The sequence below is a fragment of the Coregonus clupeaformis genome, chromosome 15, assembly GCF_020615455.1.
Source record: "Coregonus clupeaformis isolate EN_2021a chromosome 15, ASM2061545v1, whole genome shotgun sequence".
Taxonomy (NCBI): domain Eukaryota; kingdom Metazoa; phylum Chordata; class Actinopteri; order Salmoniformes; family Salmonidae; genus Coregonus; species Coregonus clupeaformis.
Window position 1 is genome coordinate 63,873,680 of NC_059206.1, and position 16,955 is coordinate 63,890,634.

Here is a 16,955-nt window from a genome sequence, read left to right on the forward strand (position 1 = left end):
AAAAAATATGGAACTACCCAGCCTTCCTAGAGCTGGCCTTCTAACCAAACTGAGCAACCAGGCAAGGATCTTTGTCAGGGAGGTGACCAAGAACCCAATGACAAAACTACAGCGTTCCTTGGCTGAGATGGGAGAACATGCCAGAAGGACAAGTCTTTACAGCACTTCACCAATCTGGGCTTTATGGGGGAGTGGCCAGACAAGCCACTCCTGAGAAAAAGGCACATGACCACACGCCTGGAGTTTGCAAAAAGGCACGTGAAAGACAGATCATAAGGCAAAAGACTGGTCTGAGATGATTTAACGCTTTGGCCTCAATTCAAAGAGCCATGTCTGGAGAAAACCAGGCACAGCTCCAGTGGCGTGTATTAATGGATGCTTCCCCCAAAAAATTGACCAATAAAAACAGATTTTATTTCGTAGCTCCGTTTCATAATTTGCCTTCAGTTCGCAAGAGGCTGAATGTATCACACAGGAGGAAAGCATCAGAGCGCGCGAAACAGCGCCGTTCTGTCTCTCTAGGTGTAGGCCATCTATCTGATGCGGTCTGGTCCAAACGAGTATGACATTGTTGCCGCCCGTAACATTGAAGGCAAGCCAGCGAGGATCTGGCCTCCCGTGACAAAAACAGTATTTAAAAAATGACCCAATCAGCATTGAGCTCAACTGTGAATGGTCCTGGCGCACCCAAAAAAAAAAAAAGTGTCAAGGGAAGCCAGCTTGGATTTGGCTTCAAATCCCATTGAGAGCATACATCATTGACAGAAATAATTAAATTGTTGCATCTTGTTGTGTTGTCCTCCGGTGGCTAGCTAGCTAAAATTGGCCATTTCCTAAATTTGCCATGGGATGGAGATAGGGATTTGGACTTGCGGTTTTACTTAATTATCCGTACTGGCCAATGATTATAACTGCGATTCTGATCCAACCATTAATTCAGAAATTGTTTTGCCTATGGCCTGAGAGGATGGAAGTTCAATATGTAGCTAGATGTAGAAGGCTAATGTTAACTAGCTAACATTGCTCATGAATGAATGAAAGTTAGGCGAGCAATCATTTTAGCCAGGTAGCCTACGACAACAAAAAATAAGCGTGTATTATATGACAGTGATAGACAGAGGATGGCATTTTTCTACAAGTAGGGTGAGTCATGTTTTTCTGCTTGCACGAACACAGAACCATCGACAGCCACATATTTAGCTTACGTTGATTGGACTAAATCGTTTTTGGCATCTTTTAGTTGTCACTGTTAGACTAAGCAGAGGTGCTGGAATGGTGGAGGCGGCTCCTGTTTTCTTTGCGACATGCGGTAACTGTGGTCCGAAGATGTCAGAAACATTAACTTGCTTGACCATGCAACTGTCTGTTACTGTACATGCTTTGTGGACTTCACTGGACAGAGGTTGCTATCCGGTGTGATTAAACAAAGGTTAATCGAATTTATTCTGCCACTGTCTTATTGTCTCGGCTTTTAGGCTTATGTATCACGGTCGCAAGGCATATGAACTAACAGGTTATATAGCAAATGCAATTATCACAACACATAGGTTGTTATATGGCTTTTTGGGGGGTGGGAAGGGGGGCTTGGCTTCCCCTTGATTTCACACACCGCTACTGCACAGCTCATCACCCGTCTAACAGCATCCCTACCTTGAAGCATGGTGGTGGCAGCGTCATGCTAGGGGGAGGCTTTTCTGCAGCAGAGACTGGTACGGATAAAGGGAACAATTAATGAGCCAAATCCTTGATGTGAATGTACAAAAATATCTATAAACATATTTTCTAAGTCATTATGGGGTGGTTTGTAGACAGGTGAGAATCTATTTAACCTATTTTTAATTCAGGCTGTAACTAAATGTGGAATAAGGGGTAAGTACACTTTCTGAAGGCAATCATTGTTACCTCAAATTTCAGATCATCCCCAGCTGTTTCATGATGTAAGTAGCGTAACAATGAGTCATCACAAGCCACATTAAAAAAAACTAACCATCTTTAAATCCACTAAATTTCTAAGGTAACGTCACACAAGCGCGATGCACAAATTCATGGAAATAAATCAGACAAGATTCTAGTCTAAGAGTAAGACCAGAAGCAACAAGTAATGCTTAAACACCTTTATTGTGCCCAATCTGAACATAATCCACATCAGTAAGTAGCAGCAAAGAGACCACAGTGAGGTAGACTTTCAAAACTCTAAAAAGCAGCTGGGCTAAGATAAGCTCAGCATGAGTAACTTGATGGGGGGAAAAAAAGACGCTAGTCTTTGGCACACAGCTCAATATGCATATATCCAACTGGAACAAGGAAGGCAATGGGGTAAGAAAGCACAGGGAAAGCTGTGTTCGGTCTACTCCAGCTCTTGGTATGTTTTTAGCAAAGTGGAAGTTCTACATTCAACAGGAAACAAGCAGCTGCTCATATCTGGGCTCAGAGCCCCTCTGTTCATGTACAAAAACAGTGATTAAAAATCACTGCCACCCTCTCCTAAAGTGCAAATTAAAAAGTGCAACAATAAAACTACGTAACTTACAATCAAAATGTCAATGTCCGTTCCAGTCTCAGTAAAGATCCATCCAATTGATTGAAAAACATGATGGAAACCCAGTTGAAGCAGTGTCCAGCAACGTTAGGCTTTATGAACAGGCCCAACACCACAAGCAAAGTAATGCTTCAACACCTTTATTTGTGCCCATTCAGTAGAACAGGGGTGGTCCTGGAGCGCCGCAGGCACTTCATGTTTTGGATTTTAACCAACCTAGAAGACCAGGTGTGTTGAATTTAGGAAATCACTGAACTGATCAATTAGCTCAGTTGGTCAGGTGTGGTGCCTAGTTGGAACAAAATCCTGCAGACCTTGCGACACTCCAGGAACAGGGTTGCATACCCCTGCAGTAGAACACCGGTAGGGAGAACAAATCTACCACCAGCCCCAGACTAATACTTTGGGGTGAGGAAAAACCAAGGGGAGGGAAAAAATTAAAAAGCCGCCAGGTAGAATTCGGTTCCAAATTTCCTTGTCATGACTTAAAACCGTTTGTGTACAAATTAGTAAAAAACTGCGTAAAAATGTCTGAAATGCGACTGGTTAAATGAAGCCCAACTCATCTTCCAAAGTAAAAAACACCAGCTGGCTTGCACAGGAAAAACAGTAAGCCAACTGGGGGTGGGGGCGAAGGGGTGGAACAATTTGAAGGCACTGTATGGTATCTACCAATGAATGGCAATGAGACGTGCATGATCGCTCCTTAATATGCAACGCATGTAAAACAAATCAAAAAAACGTAAGGATAAGAAAAAAAAAACAAAGCAAGGCATTTTCATCTACTTCTGAACCCTGGCCTGAATCACGTCTCGTCTGGCCACAAGTCGGGGAAACTGCATAAGGAAGTGTGGGGGCCCCTGACTATCCCAAAAAGGTCACTGTGCATAGTGCCAACGTGAACAAGTAAACAGCAAAAAGTAGCAAGTGCAGCAGTAGACTTTTCTACAGTGTTTCTCCCCCAGTCCTGGTGGGAGTGCCATGGTGCCCCTGGTGTCGCGGGCAGCTGGACACTCGTGCTCTGCGGACGCCCTCTGTGTGTCCTCACCCGTGAGGTGTGGGGCTCTCTCCACCCCCTCGCTGGACTCCTCTGCTCTAGCTGGAGTCCCTGTTCTTCTGGTTGCGCATCAGGGGCCGGTGGTTGCTCAGGAGGTCCATGGAGTGCTGCCAGTGCCAGCAGGAGCGACAGTAGTACTTGAAGCAGGCCTGGGGAGAACACAGGCAAGCCAGGCAGTAGTGAGCGCTCTGTGTGCACTGTGGCGAACATACATGTGCGTCATTGATGTTCCTAAACATTTATCACTTACACAAATGTACGCTTCCTGAATAAAGGCTTAGTAGGAGGCCTTAGTGGATATATAAATACTTCAACATGATTAGTTAGACCAGAAATTGTACTCCTAGCTTCACGTCAAAACAAAGTCATAACACACCTGGTCCCTGCAGAAGAACGGCCCGGGTTGGCGACTGCACACTTGGCACATGGAGTCCTCCAGGTAGGGGTCAATCTGAACCTGAGAAAGGACATTATCACAGTGCTTAGTATTCAGACCATTGAGAGAAGGGAATAATTACACAGCCCAATTAGAGGAGCTGAATTCTTCAATAATAAGCCATAATCCACTTAAAAATATAAAACGCAACATGTAAAGTGTTGGTCCCATGTTTCATGAGCTGAAATAAAAGATCCCTGAAAATGTTCCATACGCACAAAAAGCTTATTTCTCTCAAAATGTGCACACATTTGTTTACATCCCTGTTAGTGAGCATTTCTCCTTTGCCAAGATAATCCATCCACCTGACAGGTGTGGCATATCAAGAATCTGATTAAACAGCATTATCATTACACAGGTGCACCTTGTGCTGGAACAAAAGATCACTAAAATGTGCAGTTTGTCACAACACAATGCCACAGATGTCAAGTTGATGGAGCATGCAATTGGCATACTGACTGCAGGAATATCCACCACAGCTGTTGCCAGAGAATTGAATGTTCATTTCTCTACCATAAGCTGCCTCCAACGTCGTTTTAGAGCATTTGGCAGTACATCCAACCAGTCTCAACCGCAGACCATGTGTATGGCATCGTGTGGGCGAGCGTTGTGAAGAGAGTGCCCCATGGTGGGGTTATGGTATGGGCAGGCATAAACCACGGACAAACAATAGCATTTTATCAATTGGCAATTTGAATGCACAAAAATAGTGACGGACGAGATCCTAAGGTCCATTGTGAAGCCCATTGTTTAATAAGGCATCTGACCAGACTGATCTGCATTCCCAGTCATGTGAAATTCATAGATTAGGGCCTAATGAATGACTGATTTCCTCACATGAACTCTAACCTCTGTAAAATCTTTGAAATTGTTGCATTTATATTTTTGTTCAGTATAGTTGAAAGCAGTCACTGCTGTTCAAGTCTTAAATCAGGCGCATTCGGCTCTTACCTTCTTTGTAAACTTGGGGGTTTTGATCTCCACAAACGCTGCACACACAGCCTTCAGGTAACTGCGCTGATTGTTGAAGGTGACACGCCCAGACCCTGTACATTATGAGGTTCAGGTGAAAGGGAAGGATTGATACCATTACCACCCCCTCTACTGGATAAAAAGCTCAACTGGAACTCAGTGAGTGGAACCAGCCAGTCTTCAACGCAAGGTCAAACCCAGACAGCAATAGGCTACTTCTCAAATGTTATAAACCTTTTTTACCTCTGCAGTTGTCACAAAATGCTCTACAGATACCCAGCCTAAAACCCCAAAGAGCAAGCAATGCAGAACCTGTCAATGTACATTACACCCTTAATGACCGCTGCATTTCAGACAGTTCCAGAACACACCCCATGGACATTCACAATAAAGCTACATCAACCAATATAATCCTACAGTCATGGCTAGTTGGTGCCAGTCTTTCAACAGTAATGAGGAATATCTCACCTATCGGGTACTTGTGCTTGTCGGTGTCAATCCCAGCATACATCACTCCGCCAAACAGGTCATTCATGATGCTGGCCAGGGCCTCTGCGTTGAGCATGCCGTGCAAAGCGCCCACAAACACAGTCTTGCTGGGGTCCAGGCGCTGGGAGGGGCAGCGCACGTAGTTACTGTCCGAGATCACCCAGGGAATCACCTGCACCTGTGGGATCAGAGAGAAGGGGAAGAGGGTCAAGGGTCGCAATAGTCTAGCAGTGTCTTTCTTCCTCAACATTTCACATGTAATGTGAAACGTTTGGTTGTGGATATCCTATGTTCACATGAAATATTTGCCTCCGAGCCCTTTCACACTAAACCAGTGGTTTTCAAAACCTCAACAGGGACCCCCAGATGTTTCACAATTTTGTTGTAGCCCTGAACTAGCTCATCTACTAAGCTAACATATGGATTTTTTTTAAAGATGGTCATAACCAAGGATCATTTAGCCATTTGATTTAAGACCCCCTAAAGTATCAAAAATAATAATAAAAATGATTTGATGAAACATTGAATTTGGCATTCCTCCTATTAGCCCATAGAAACACATTGAATAACAGATTCACTACATGGAACAGACAGTGTCCCCCCCCCCAAAAAAAGGAAGTTTGTTCTGAAGTGTCTGTCCTATATCAGAGATATGAAAGCTCAGGAAACGACCATGTTTTACATGCATTTAACCTCTTTTAGGCAGTAAACTATTTCCATATATACAGTGGGGAGAACAAGTATTTGATACACTGCCGATTTTGCAGGTTTTCCTACTTACAAAGCATGTAGAGGTCTGTAATTGTTATCATAGCGTCTCTTCAACTGTGAGAGACGGAATCTAAAACAAAAATCCAGAAAATCACATTGTATGATTTTTAAGTAATTAATTTGCATTTTATTGCATGACATAAGTATTTGATCACCTACCAACCAGTAAGAATTCCGGCTCTCACAGACCTGTTAGTTTCTTTAAGAAGCCCTCCTGTTCTCCACTCATTACCTGTATTAACTGCACCTGTTTGAACGCGTTACCTGTAAAAAGACACCTGTCCACACACTCAATCAAACAGACTCCAACCTCTCCACAATGGCCAAGACCAGAGAGCTGTGTAAGGACATCAGGGATAAAATTGTAGACCTGCACAAGGCTGGGATGGGCTACAGGACAATAGGCAAGCAGCTTGGTGAGAAGGCAACAACTGTTGGCGCAATTATTAGAAAATGGAAGAAGTTCAAGATGACGGTCAATCACCCTCGGTCTGGGGCTCCATGCAAGATCTCACCTCGTGGGGCATCAATGATCATGAGGAAGGTGAGGGATCAGCCCAGAACTACACGGCAGGACCTGGTCAATGACCTGAAGAGAGCTAGGACCACAGTCTCAAAGAAAACCATTAGTAACACACTACGCCGTCATGGATTAAAATCCTGCAGCGCACGCAAGGTCCCCCTGCTCAAGCCAGCGCATGTCCAGGCCCGTCTGAAGTTTGCCAATGACCATCTGGATGATCCAGAGGAGGAATGGGAGAAGATCATGTGGTCTGATGAGACAAAAATAGAGCTTTTTGGTCTAAACTCCACTCGCCGTGTTTGGAGGAAGAAGGATGAGTACAACCCCAAGAACACCATCCCAACCGTGAAGCATGGAAGTGGAAACATCATTATTTGGGGATGCTTTTCTGCAAAGGGGACAGGATGACTGCAACGTATTGAGGGGAGGATGGATGGGGCCATGTATCGCGAGATCTTGGCCAACAACCTCCTTCCCTCAGTAAGAGCATTGAAGATGGGTCTTCCAGCATGACAACGACCCAAAACACACAGCCAGGGCAACTAAGGAGTGGCTCCGTAAGAAGCATCTCAAGGTCCTGGAGTGGCCTAGCCAGTCTCCAGACCTGAACCCAATAGAAAATCTTTGGAGGGAGCTGAAAGTCTGTATTGCCCAGCGACAGCCCCAAAACCTGAAGGATCTGGAGAAGGTCTGTATGGAGGAGTGGGCCAAAACCCCTGCTGCAGTGTGTGCAAACCTGGTCAAGACCTACAGGAAACGTCTGATCTCTGTAATTGCAAACAAAGGTTTCTGTACCAAATATTAAGTTCTGCTTTTCTGATGTATCAAATACTTATGTCATGCAATAAAATGCAAATTAATTACTTAAATCATACAATGTGATTTTCTGGATTTTTGTTTTAGATTCAGTCTCTCGCAGTTGAAGTGTACCTATGATAAAAATTACAGACCTCTACATGCTTTGTAAGTAGGAAAACCTGCAAAATCGGCAGTGTATCAAATACTTGTTCCCCCACTGTACTTCCATTCATTTTTTTTTACTTGTAACCGGGCACCTTCAGAGGAGTCTTGTGGGTGTCCTAGAGCAAAACAACCAACATGTATGTGTTCGAGAGAGACTCAAATTGTTCGGACACTACAGACAGAAGTTGGCAGATCTCTAGTTTAAACAGAAGTATTTTTATTAAGGCGCATACTTCTGGGAGAAGGGTAGAGAATTTGAACGCAGTTTGTCAAAACCCCCTGGCTGCAGTCACTAAGAACCCCTCCCCCCACTCACATCCTTGCAGCGCATCCTGCGGCTAGACATCTTGAAGTAGTATTCTCCGTTCTCCTCAGGGTGGAGCAGGTCCTGGGTGCAGGCATGGAGCAGTGCACGAACAGACTTCTCGTTCTCAAACACAAGGTAAACGTAGCCTACAGCAGAGCACAGCAGAGCGTGAACACCAAGCCAACTGACAGACGTAGTGAGTTTGCTAGTCTATTATGGGTCAAGAGTAATAATATGGTGGATGTGAGCGAAGACATTCCAATACGTGTTGCTCATTGTTTATTCTCAATTGTTAGTGAGTCCTCAAGTGATACAATCCACTCTGACCTCCATTCTGAAGCCAGCGAGGTGAGCAGCTCAAAATCATTCTCAACATGGTAGACCAAGAAACCCAGAATATTCCACTTCTTGCACGTGTGTGTGGAGTAGGGTTTGTTGGAACCATTGAGTGACCAAGTACACTTCTGTCTAAACTCACCGTCCCACTACCTGCCCAGTGCCCACCACTGTGCCACCTTAGAACCGTAAGGAAGAGTAAATATCCTACCAGCCTGTCATTACCTTTGGGCATATTACCTTTGGGAGGGCAGCGAGGATGCTTGCCATCCTTACCGGGCCACTCCACACTCAGAGGGCCGTAGCCACTGAAAGTGTTGATCAGACCAGCTGGAGAGAAGAGCAAAGGGTCAGCAGAAGGTGTCAAAGACCAGTAATAGGTCAGTTAAACAGAAATAGTGTTCTGTGAACCAATCTGATTCAAGATTGTTTAACATTGTTCCTCCCTTTCCAAATTTGCGTCCACACTAAAATAAGATCAAATTAGAGCCAATTTAATGCCATGGAGCTGGTCAAACAGCCGTACCTTCAGTGATATCCCAGGGTACTCCACCCAGGAAGACCTTGTAGGAGTACAGAGGGTTCTTGTTGTTGCGGGGAGGCAGCTGTCCACTCCAGGTGAAGGTGGCTTCATTTACAGCTGAAGGGATAGTCAAGACTGAGCTGGTTAACAGCAGTAGAACACAAGGACGTATAGATTAAAAAGAAAGCTCAACGTGTTAGCATTGTTGTCCCATACCAGCCGCCTGCCTGTGCAGGCGGGCCTCCCTCTCGATGCTGAAGGGGTCGTCGGGAGTATCCAGCAGGTCCAGGCTTGGCCATATTGATGCCCCGGGCCAGCGGCGGGACAGGGCCGTAGCAGAGCTGGTGGCGCTGGGCGGTGGGGTGAGAGGGGAGCCGTGGTCCTGGTAGTCCAGCCTGGAGCCCAGAGAGCTCAGCCTCATAGAGTCCTTCTGCATGCTGGACATGAGGAAAGGTAGGGGGGGAGAGATCCTCAGGGAGGACTGGTCAGGGGGAGGGGGTTACAGGAGATATTCCTTCAGATCAGCAGAAAGGCCATAAATCTTTATAAATTGCTCTGTGGCAAAACAAAATGTGATATGACCTTGATCAACAAACTAAAAGTCTAACCCTCAACAATGAACATGAAAATCTAAACCGCGACAATCATTGAGTGAAATGTCAAATGCATATCACTGTAAATTACATCAATTCAAAAACCACTTCCCAAGTTTACAAACGTACACCCACTTCCCCCCCCCACGTACACAGATACTTACGAGCAGGTCTGAGAGGTGGTCCGAGCCGGAGCTGAAGCCACTGGTTTCAGAGTCTACAGGGCTGCTGGAGCGCGAGTCCAGGAAGGAGCGAGAGTCCAGACGGCTGGTCATGCGCGCCATGCCGGGGAACTTTTCCAGGAAGTCAGCTGCCGTGCCCATGGGCTCGCTGGGGGGGTGGTAGCCAAGGGGCTTGCCCAGGATCTGGCCCAGGGGACTGCCCAGCATGTCCAGCACTGAGACCACAACAGCATGTTTGTCAGATCTTCCAACTAGCAGCATCAGAGGCTGAAGCTGATATAAGGTTATTCAACCAGCACTAAACACTTTACCTGCTAGATCATCCATTTCACAGCTCCCAGATTAGGAGAACATAAAACCAGCAGATAGTTAAATAAACCTGATATGATCTTCATGTGACTCATTTCTAATGTATAGGGAATCCACACTATGCTATAGGGCCCACACTGTCAATAACAGGAACATTCTGGGAGCCCATTTTTAATCAACTGGTTACAAAATGGATGCTTCCGAGTGAGCAATTGTGACTGGTAAACCATTACGCTTTAGCATAGTGGCCATCTGTCCATTCCAGATTAGAATTCTGCCACACTGCCAGTTTCTAAGACTATGACTAGACAGACTCAGCATTTCAGCCGATCAGCCAAGCAGAGCCATTTTAAAACATTACTAAATAGTTTCATTGAACTCCTGGTGCCAAGACGCTGAAAGGATTGAGATAATACACCATAAGGCTAAAACCAGAGAACAAGGCAAGGTTAAAAGACTCATGTCTTGTTATAGTTGTTATGCAATATTCCATAATGAAACTTATATGTCTAACGCCCCATCACAACAACTAGCATGGTCACTAACCTACTGCATTAAAACACTATTGGTTGTAAGGAGCTTGGCAAGCCCTGATTATTGGGCTGGGCTGACAACGCAGACAGGATCAGCTGACACCCACGCCAAATATATACTGTGGGTCTGTAGCGGTCCCAGTGGGCAGTGCTGTTAACGAGGTTGTGTCTGGGACGGTATGGATATGTTGTGATTCAATCTCGTCACAAGAACTGGGTCAGTACAAAGTGAGAGGGGAAGGGACACTGCATGGAGGCAGGGGAATGTCATTAAGCTAAAACATGAAATGAGATACTACGTAAGACAATATTGAATAGAATATTCCCCAAGACAAATAATTATGTAAAAGGTGCTTGAGGCAAGTACATTCACGCCTTCATCTTTAGGGGAAAATGCAGAATTTAACAAGTCAATTAAGCAGGGACCCTGCTGAATATCTGAAAAACAAGTTGATGAAAGGGTCACCCCGTTTGTGGACATAAACAGCAGGTTCAGACGACGGACAAACTGCCACATCATTCACTACAACAGCCTGATGAAACAGATCTCCATCTAGGGATGACAATAGCTCAGTATCAAATCATTCAAATACTTCAGACCAAACCCAAGAGAAACACCTCAGATGCCAACACCTGACATCTGAACTGAAGTCATTACTGAGAATGCAGGATACTGTCTCAAAACCAGAGCAAGTTACATTGGCACAACGCCACACAAAAACCTACATAGGCTATAGTATTCACTATATCCAATGTGAAGTAGGACTAGACACTAGCAGTCTATTCCCAGCACATTGGAACAGGTAGTACAGTAGAACTAGCAGGACAGTCAAAGCCTTTATGTTAATGTACTTCCTGTCTTTACTTCATTTGACACATTGTCAACAGTAAGTATTCACTACACAGGAAGTATTTCAGTACTCACTGGAGGTAGAGCTGGTGTGGGCCTGGGAAGCAGCGGTGGTGTGTGCGTCCGTGTCATGGCTGCTCCAGGGGCGCTCCCAGCCGGACAGGCTGAGGGACTGGAGGCCCAGACCCAGGTCGTTGACATCTGGCAGGCCTCTGGAGGAGCCCTCGTGGGGAGAGCCTCCGCTGCCACCGACACTGCTGCTGGGGAAGAGCATCCTGCTGCCCACTGCAGCCAGCTCCGATTCCTGCAGGTCTGTGGACGAACGAGGAGAGAGCGAATGAACAGTTAGGCACCCTGCATCTGCCTGAGGGAAGAGGGTGTCGAGTGAAATGGCTTCTCCTTCCCAAAAACAAAATCTTACTGATAGAAATGAAGTCAGACTGTAGCGACCCTTCCCTGCATTGTGTTCAGGGGGCGAACCTGCTGCGACTGTGCCCGGTGCAACTGCCATGCATTTCCATCTGCATCACTGACCGACTTAGCATGTGACCTGACTGCTGATTCACTCGCACCCCCCTGCTAATGACATCAGCTCCACTGCCACCCCCCTTCCGTTTCCTCTAACTGGGTAATGAAAAATTCCAGTTGGAGATATTCGCAGGCTGATAGAACTCCCCCGGCACAGCGTCTGTCAGTGTTGGCGGTGGCAGCCAGCTGCTGCTAACAGTGGCTCTAGCCTAGTTTCCTGAGTGAGCCGGCAGAGAGTGAGAGAGAGATGAGGCAGAGAGGGAGGGTGACTAGCAGAGAGAGGGGTGTGGTAGTACGCTAGCTGCAGGGGAGGAGGGGGCACAGAGCAGAAATCCCTGGTGTATTGAGCTGGCTGGCCCACCCTCCCAGATTTGCCAGTGTCACACAGAGAAGCTATAGTAACAGCAGCTGACTGATCAGAAGTAGGAGGACGGGGTGATTTGCACCGCCAGCTTGCCCCGTCGCACTTCAGGGCTGGACAGCCTCCAACTGCTAGCTACAGACCTGATTCAGCAACTCCAGGCAGGGCAGAGGAGAGGGGTGGTGGAGGGGGATATGTCATCATTGAAGCTTTGTTTCTAGCTGGATTAATATCGCCGACTGACTCAATAGTTTACAATGCATCATTTACACCCAATCTCATCAAGGAGTGATTGTTGTAACCTGTGTAAAATGTGCAAGTAAATCAAAATTATAAAATGACTTGTTTTGAGAAAATCTCAACATTTCAGCATAAAAACCAACTATACTAGCCTGTGATAATTAAAATATGGCCAAGTCTGGTTACACAGTTGTATGGAAGGTTCATAATAAAGGGATGACAATGTGGTCAAAACCCATTGATGCCAACTGAATTGAAGTGTAAGACATTTTGCAGCCTGGTGTCAGACTAGACGTAATATAGTAAATGTAAATCCAGGAAGCAAATTAGTATGATATCATGTTTGGTACGGTTACATAAGACAAATGGTTACTTAACGTGGTTGGTCGGGGTCGATGGGTTGGCGTATAACTCGAACGTCTAGCAACCCAAAGGTTGTGAGTTCAAATCTCACTGACAACTTTAACATTTCAGCAACTTTCCAACTACTTAGCATGTTTGCTAACCCTTCCCCTAACCCTTTAATGTAACTCCTAAACTTAACCCTAACCCAGCTAACATTAGCCAGCTAGCTAACATTAGCCACCTAGCCAAAATTCATAACATATCATACATTTAGCAAATTGGTAATTATTGTACAGTTTTGCAAATTCGTCACATTGTGCGTTTTACAAATTTGTAACATATCATCCAAAATAGGTGATGACATCAACGAATTAATACATACCATACGAATCGTAACATTAAATGGAGTGTCTCGGATTTACTTACAGAATACGAAATGCTCTGAGACCAAGTTGCATTTGCCTTATATTAAGAACTAGGAGTGTAACAATGTTACAAATTATAATCCAATTATCTTGTCAATTCATTAAAAACTAAAAAGTGACCAAGTTTGGTGGCCTAGTGAGTACTGACTGATTTTAAAAGAAATCTATCAGGTTAAATACAGTAGAATTGCAGTGTCTGTGAGAGTCTTGGCAAAGACCTCAAGCTCTGGAAAGCTTAGACTACAAGTGCTGCAATGCTGCAGACGGTGCAGCATGAATCAGCTGTTCCCACAATTATGACAAAGCTGTGGTGTGGACTACAAAACTTTAGCCATTAAAAAAGGGAAATTGTATGTTTAGTATGCTAATAGTTTCCCCTTTACTGCCACTGACAACAAGCATACCAATGTGTCATCCCAATGTACACGTGCAGCGAGAAAGAGTTTACCGGTCAGGAGCATGTCTAGCTTTCCCTTGGTGCCGGATGTTGTGCACACACCAGTAAAATCCAGAGAGTTGCCCAACATGGTGTTCATTCTACGATATATGTCCGCGTTACTGCAAGTGGACAAGGCTGGTGATTCGGGTGCCCAATTGTCATGGGGTCTAAATTCGTCTTTCTAGAAATGACAAGAGAACAGACTTGTTAAAATATCACTTTGATGTAATTCAATTAAGGTTTTTTTACATTTTAAATTAACAAATATAGGGCTTTGTAGGCTACATCGATCACCCTGGATAATACATATTCTAGATTCATTTTCAGGCAAAAAAAGTCACGATATTGGCTTTTGTCCATTTTATATAGATTTAGGCTAGCAACCTATTAGGCTAGCAGTAGCGGCCTACTTTTAATTGTAGCCTAGGCCTATATGCTTTTCATGTGCTACTGTTATTGTTTGAAAGACAAAAACCATTGAGCGAAAATATAACTATTCGTTGGGTTTTTCTTACCAATGAAAACGCCATGGTAGGAAACGTCTAACAGAAATGTTTCAAACAACCGTAACCTAAGTCGAGGTCATACTTATGAATGCAGCCGGTAGACAATTAGCTACATTGATTAGTAAACGTATGCCTATCCAATCAGGTGATTTGGGCGGTACCATTGCCAAGTACTTATGCTGCGTTCATAACCAAGTGGGAAGATGGTATTTACCACATACGGCCAGGAGAGAACACTGCCCCCTCTCATTGAAGCTGCGGAAGTTCAATGCCGACTGCGGTATCTCATGCATTGTTCGCAGAAAACAGGATCCCCCATCACAGTGAATGGAAAAATTTCAATCTTCGTGTAAATTTTTTTTTTTTTCAAAGACAGTCATCCTGCCTATAATTGCTTATAATACACCAGATGTATGTCCTTGAATCAATTATTTTAAAATTGCACACAGAAGAAGATTTATAAGGATAATTTAGTTGCTAATGGCAGCCTCAGGTGTGAAAGTAAGGCGGTACGGTCAGGTAAGGCGTCCCGGCAAAATAAAACATGAGCCTATCACAATAAACTGTTGGCTATTACACCATTATTTATCATTACCGCAAGTCAGATGCATGAAAAAATTGTGAATGTACTTGAAAACGGGTGGTATAGCCTACACTCCAAAATGCAATGTGGTTCGATGAGAACACTGACATTTTGCCAAGGCAGAGAATAGTGGCCGACATCAAGACTTGCGCAGACAACAGTGGACGCATAAATTCTGTCCTAATGACAATCGCCAAATGTCATTTCCCTTTTTGGTGTTTTGTGTAAAAGATGTCTCTTTCCATTCACCACTGTTTGGAGGCTGGAGATTTGTTGCGAGTGGATGAACGTGTGGGGGTAGCCCAGTAAAGGAGCCCTTTTAAGTTATTGTTTGACAATCAGATGAAAACATCATGACTGGTTGTGTTTATTCCACAATAAAAGGTCATACATTTTAGACGTTAAATGACAAATCTTTACGACTAGCCTACAGAGATCCTATTGAATTAATAGAATTATATGATTAGGCCCATAATTTTTTTTGGTGCGCGTGCAAGAGTGTGCACACATAGGGAGTCCCGTACTGGGAAGAAATTATATCTACTTTCACCCCTTGGCAGCATGCAGTACCCCGGTTGGCCTTCAACTTGAGTTCCTCAATGAGAGGTGGCAGCACTGAGCTAGCCTGGAACGTCACTTCCGGGACTAGCTCAAACTGCGTTTGTTACAACTGAGAACTGGGAAATCTCCGACTTCCGAGTTCAGTGCGTTCAAAACAACTGGGAATTCGAGGGGAAAAACGAGCTCCGACTGGGAAAAATCTATTTGAAGGGTCAATAAACTCGGAAATCCAACCCTGGAACTCTGGCCTCGTTCTAGAGCTCCGACTTTCCGACCTAAATATCACTGACGGCATGATTTGACATCGTATTTTTCCGAGTTCCCAGTAGTTTTGAACGCGTTATAAATCTCCATGAGACGCCATCTTAACCGACTTCATTTGGCTTCAATGCGCTATTGAGTCTTCGCATAGGAATGATGGTGTCACGTGATCGATGGCTTTATCTTCATATAGACCCTTGTATACGACTGGGAAAAATTCACTTGAACGTCCCTCATCTATCATCCCTGAGCGCCAATTTCTCCCACATGCTGACCTCTGACGTCACCTACTAAGAAAATTACCTCGAGAACAGCATTTTTAGTTGTTAAATGCAACAACAACACATTATTTATAAAAATCTATCTATTAATATGGGTTTTGAACACTATAATTTGTTTGCGAGCATGATAGCTGTACTTTTAGTTTATTGTTGACGCATCTTGTTTGCCATTAGCCAATCGGCGTATCTCAACGACTTCAAAGCACATGAATGCGTCCAACTAGTATTTACTACTTCATAACGCGAAATTACCACCTTCCCACTTGGCTATGAACACAGCATTTGACAGGTGTTTTTCACGAGTGAATGCTGGAGCGAAACAGTAGCCAACTGTTGGAATGTGCTGAAATAAATTAGTTGATGAGAGTGCTGCAGAGAAATGTGGCGCAGTGGTCTGTGCCACTAGAGATCCTGGTTTCGAATCCAGGCTCTGTCGTAGCTGGCCGTGACCGGGAGACCCATGGGGCGGCGCACAATTGGCCCAGCGTCGTCCAGGGTAGGGGAGGGAATGGCCGGCAGGGATGTAGCTCAGTTGGTAGAGCATGGCGTTTGCAACGCCAGGGTTGTGGGTTCGATTCCCACGGGGGGCCAGTATGAAAAATAAAAAAAATAATGTATGCACTAACTGTAAGTCGCACTGGATAAGAGCGTCTGCTAAAAGCGTTGAGCGCTTAATCTAAAAGTCGCTGTTTCGAATCCCTGAGCGGACTAGGTAAATGTGCATTAGCAAGGCACTTAACCCTAGTTGTAAATCGTTCTGGATAAGAGCGTCTGTTAAATTACTGAAATGTTATATAGCATCATCTATTAAACTCCCTCACATTAAATTATAATTGGATACATTGTAAATGTAAGAGCACACCAACATTTGCTTACCTGCACTTTAGTCACCAGGTGACCCCCTTGCATAAAATTAATGCAATGTTCCTTTTTAGGTCAGTTGGCCCAATATGCAATTTCATGAAAAACATCGGGTTTCTAACACAGTCAAAAAACGTCAATGTCATTTACATTTACATTTACATCATTTAGCAGACGCTCT

General features: G+C 44.6%; 1 protein-coding gene across 4 annotated transcripts; it reads right to left on the bottom strand.

Annotated features, from left to right (window-relative positions):
- Window positions 1-2,803: 2,803 nt before the first annotated feature.
- On the bottom strand, window positions 2,804-14,328 carry cpeb1b (cytoplasmic polyadenylation element binding protein 1b). Of its 4 annotated transcripts, none has more exons than XM_041859638.2 (12): window positions 14,237-14,328; window positions 13,782-13,902; window positions 11,459-11,695; window positions 9,674-9,906; window positions 9,133-9,397; window positions 8,920-9,033; window positions 8,619-8,723; window positions 8,067-8,203; window positions 5,473-5,671; window positions 4,984-5,078; window positions 3,973-4,053; window positions 2,804-3,745 (listed from the first exon to the last, which is right to left on the bottom strand). In XM_041859638.2, exons 1-12 carry the CDS (start codon window positions 14,249-14,251, stop codon window positions 3,635-3,637), a joined length of 1,713 nt encoding a protein of 570 aa, XP_041715572.2. In that variant the 5' UTR covers window positions 14,252-14,328; the 3' UTR covers window positions 2,804-3,634. The 4 variants fall into 4 exon arrangements, with proteins under 4 accessions (XP_041715572.2, XP_041715571.2, XP_041715570.2 ...); XM_041859637.2 differs by having other exon boundaries at window positions 8,634-8,723; window positions 13,731-13,902; XM_041859636.2 differs by having other exon boundaries at window positions 13,731-13,902.
- Window positions 14,329-16,955: the final 2,627 nt, after the last annotated feature.

What these genes read in the sequence shown, in the direction of transcription:
- cpeb1b (XM_041859636.2), bottom strand. An exon ending in CCACACCAGCTCTACCTCCA is followed by an intron (nt 9,907 to 11,458) that starts GTGAGTACTGAA and finishes TTGTGGTCTCAG; the next exon opens with TGCTGGACATGCTGGGCAGT. An exon ending in CCTGCACAGGCAGGCGGCTG is followed by an intron (nt 9,034 to 9,132) that starts GTATGGGACAAC and finishes CTATCCCTTCAG; the next exon opens with CTGTAAATGAAGCCACCTTC.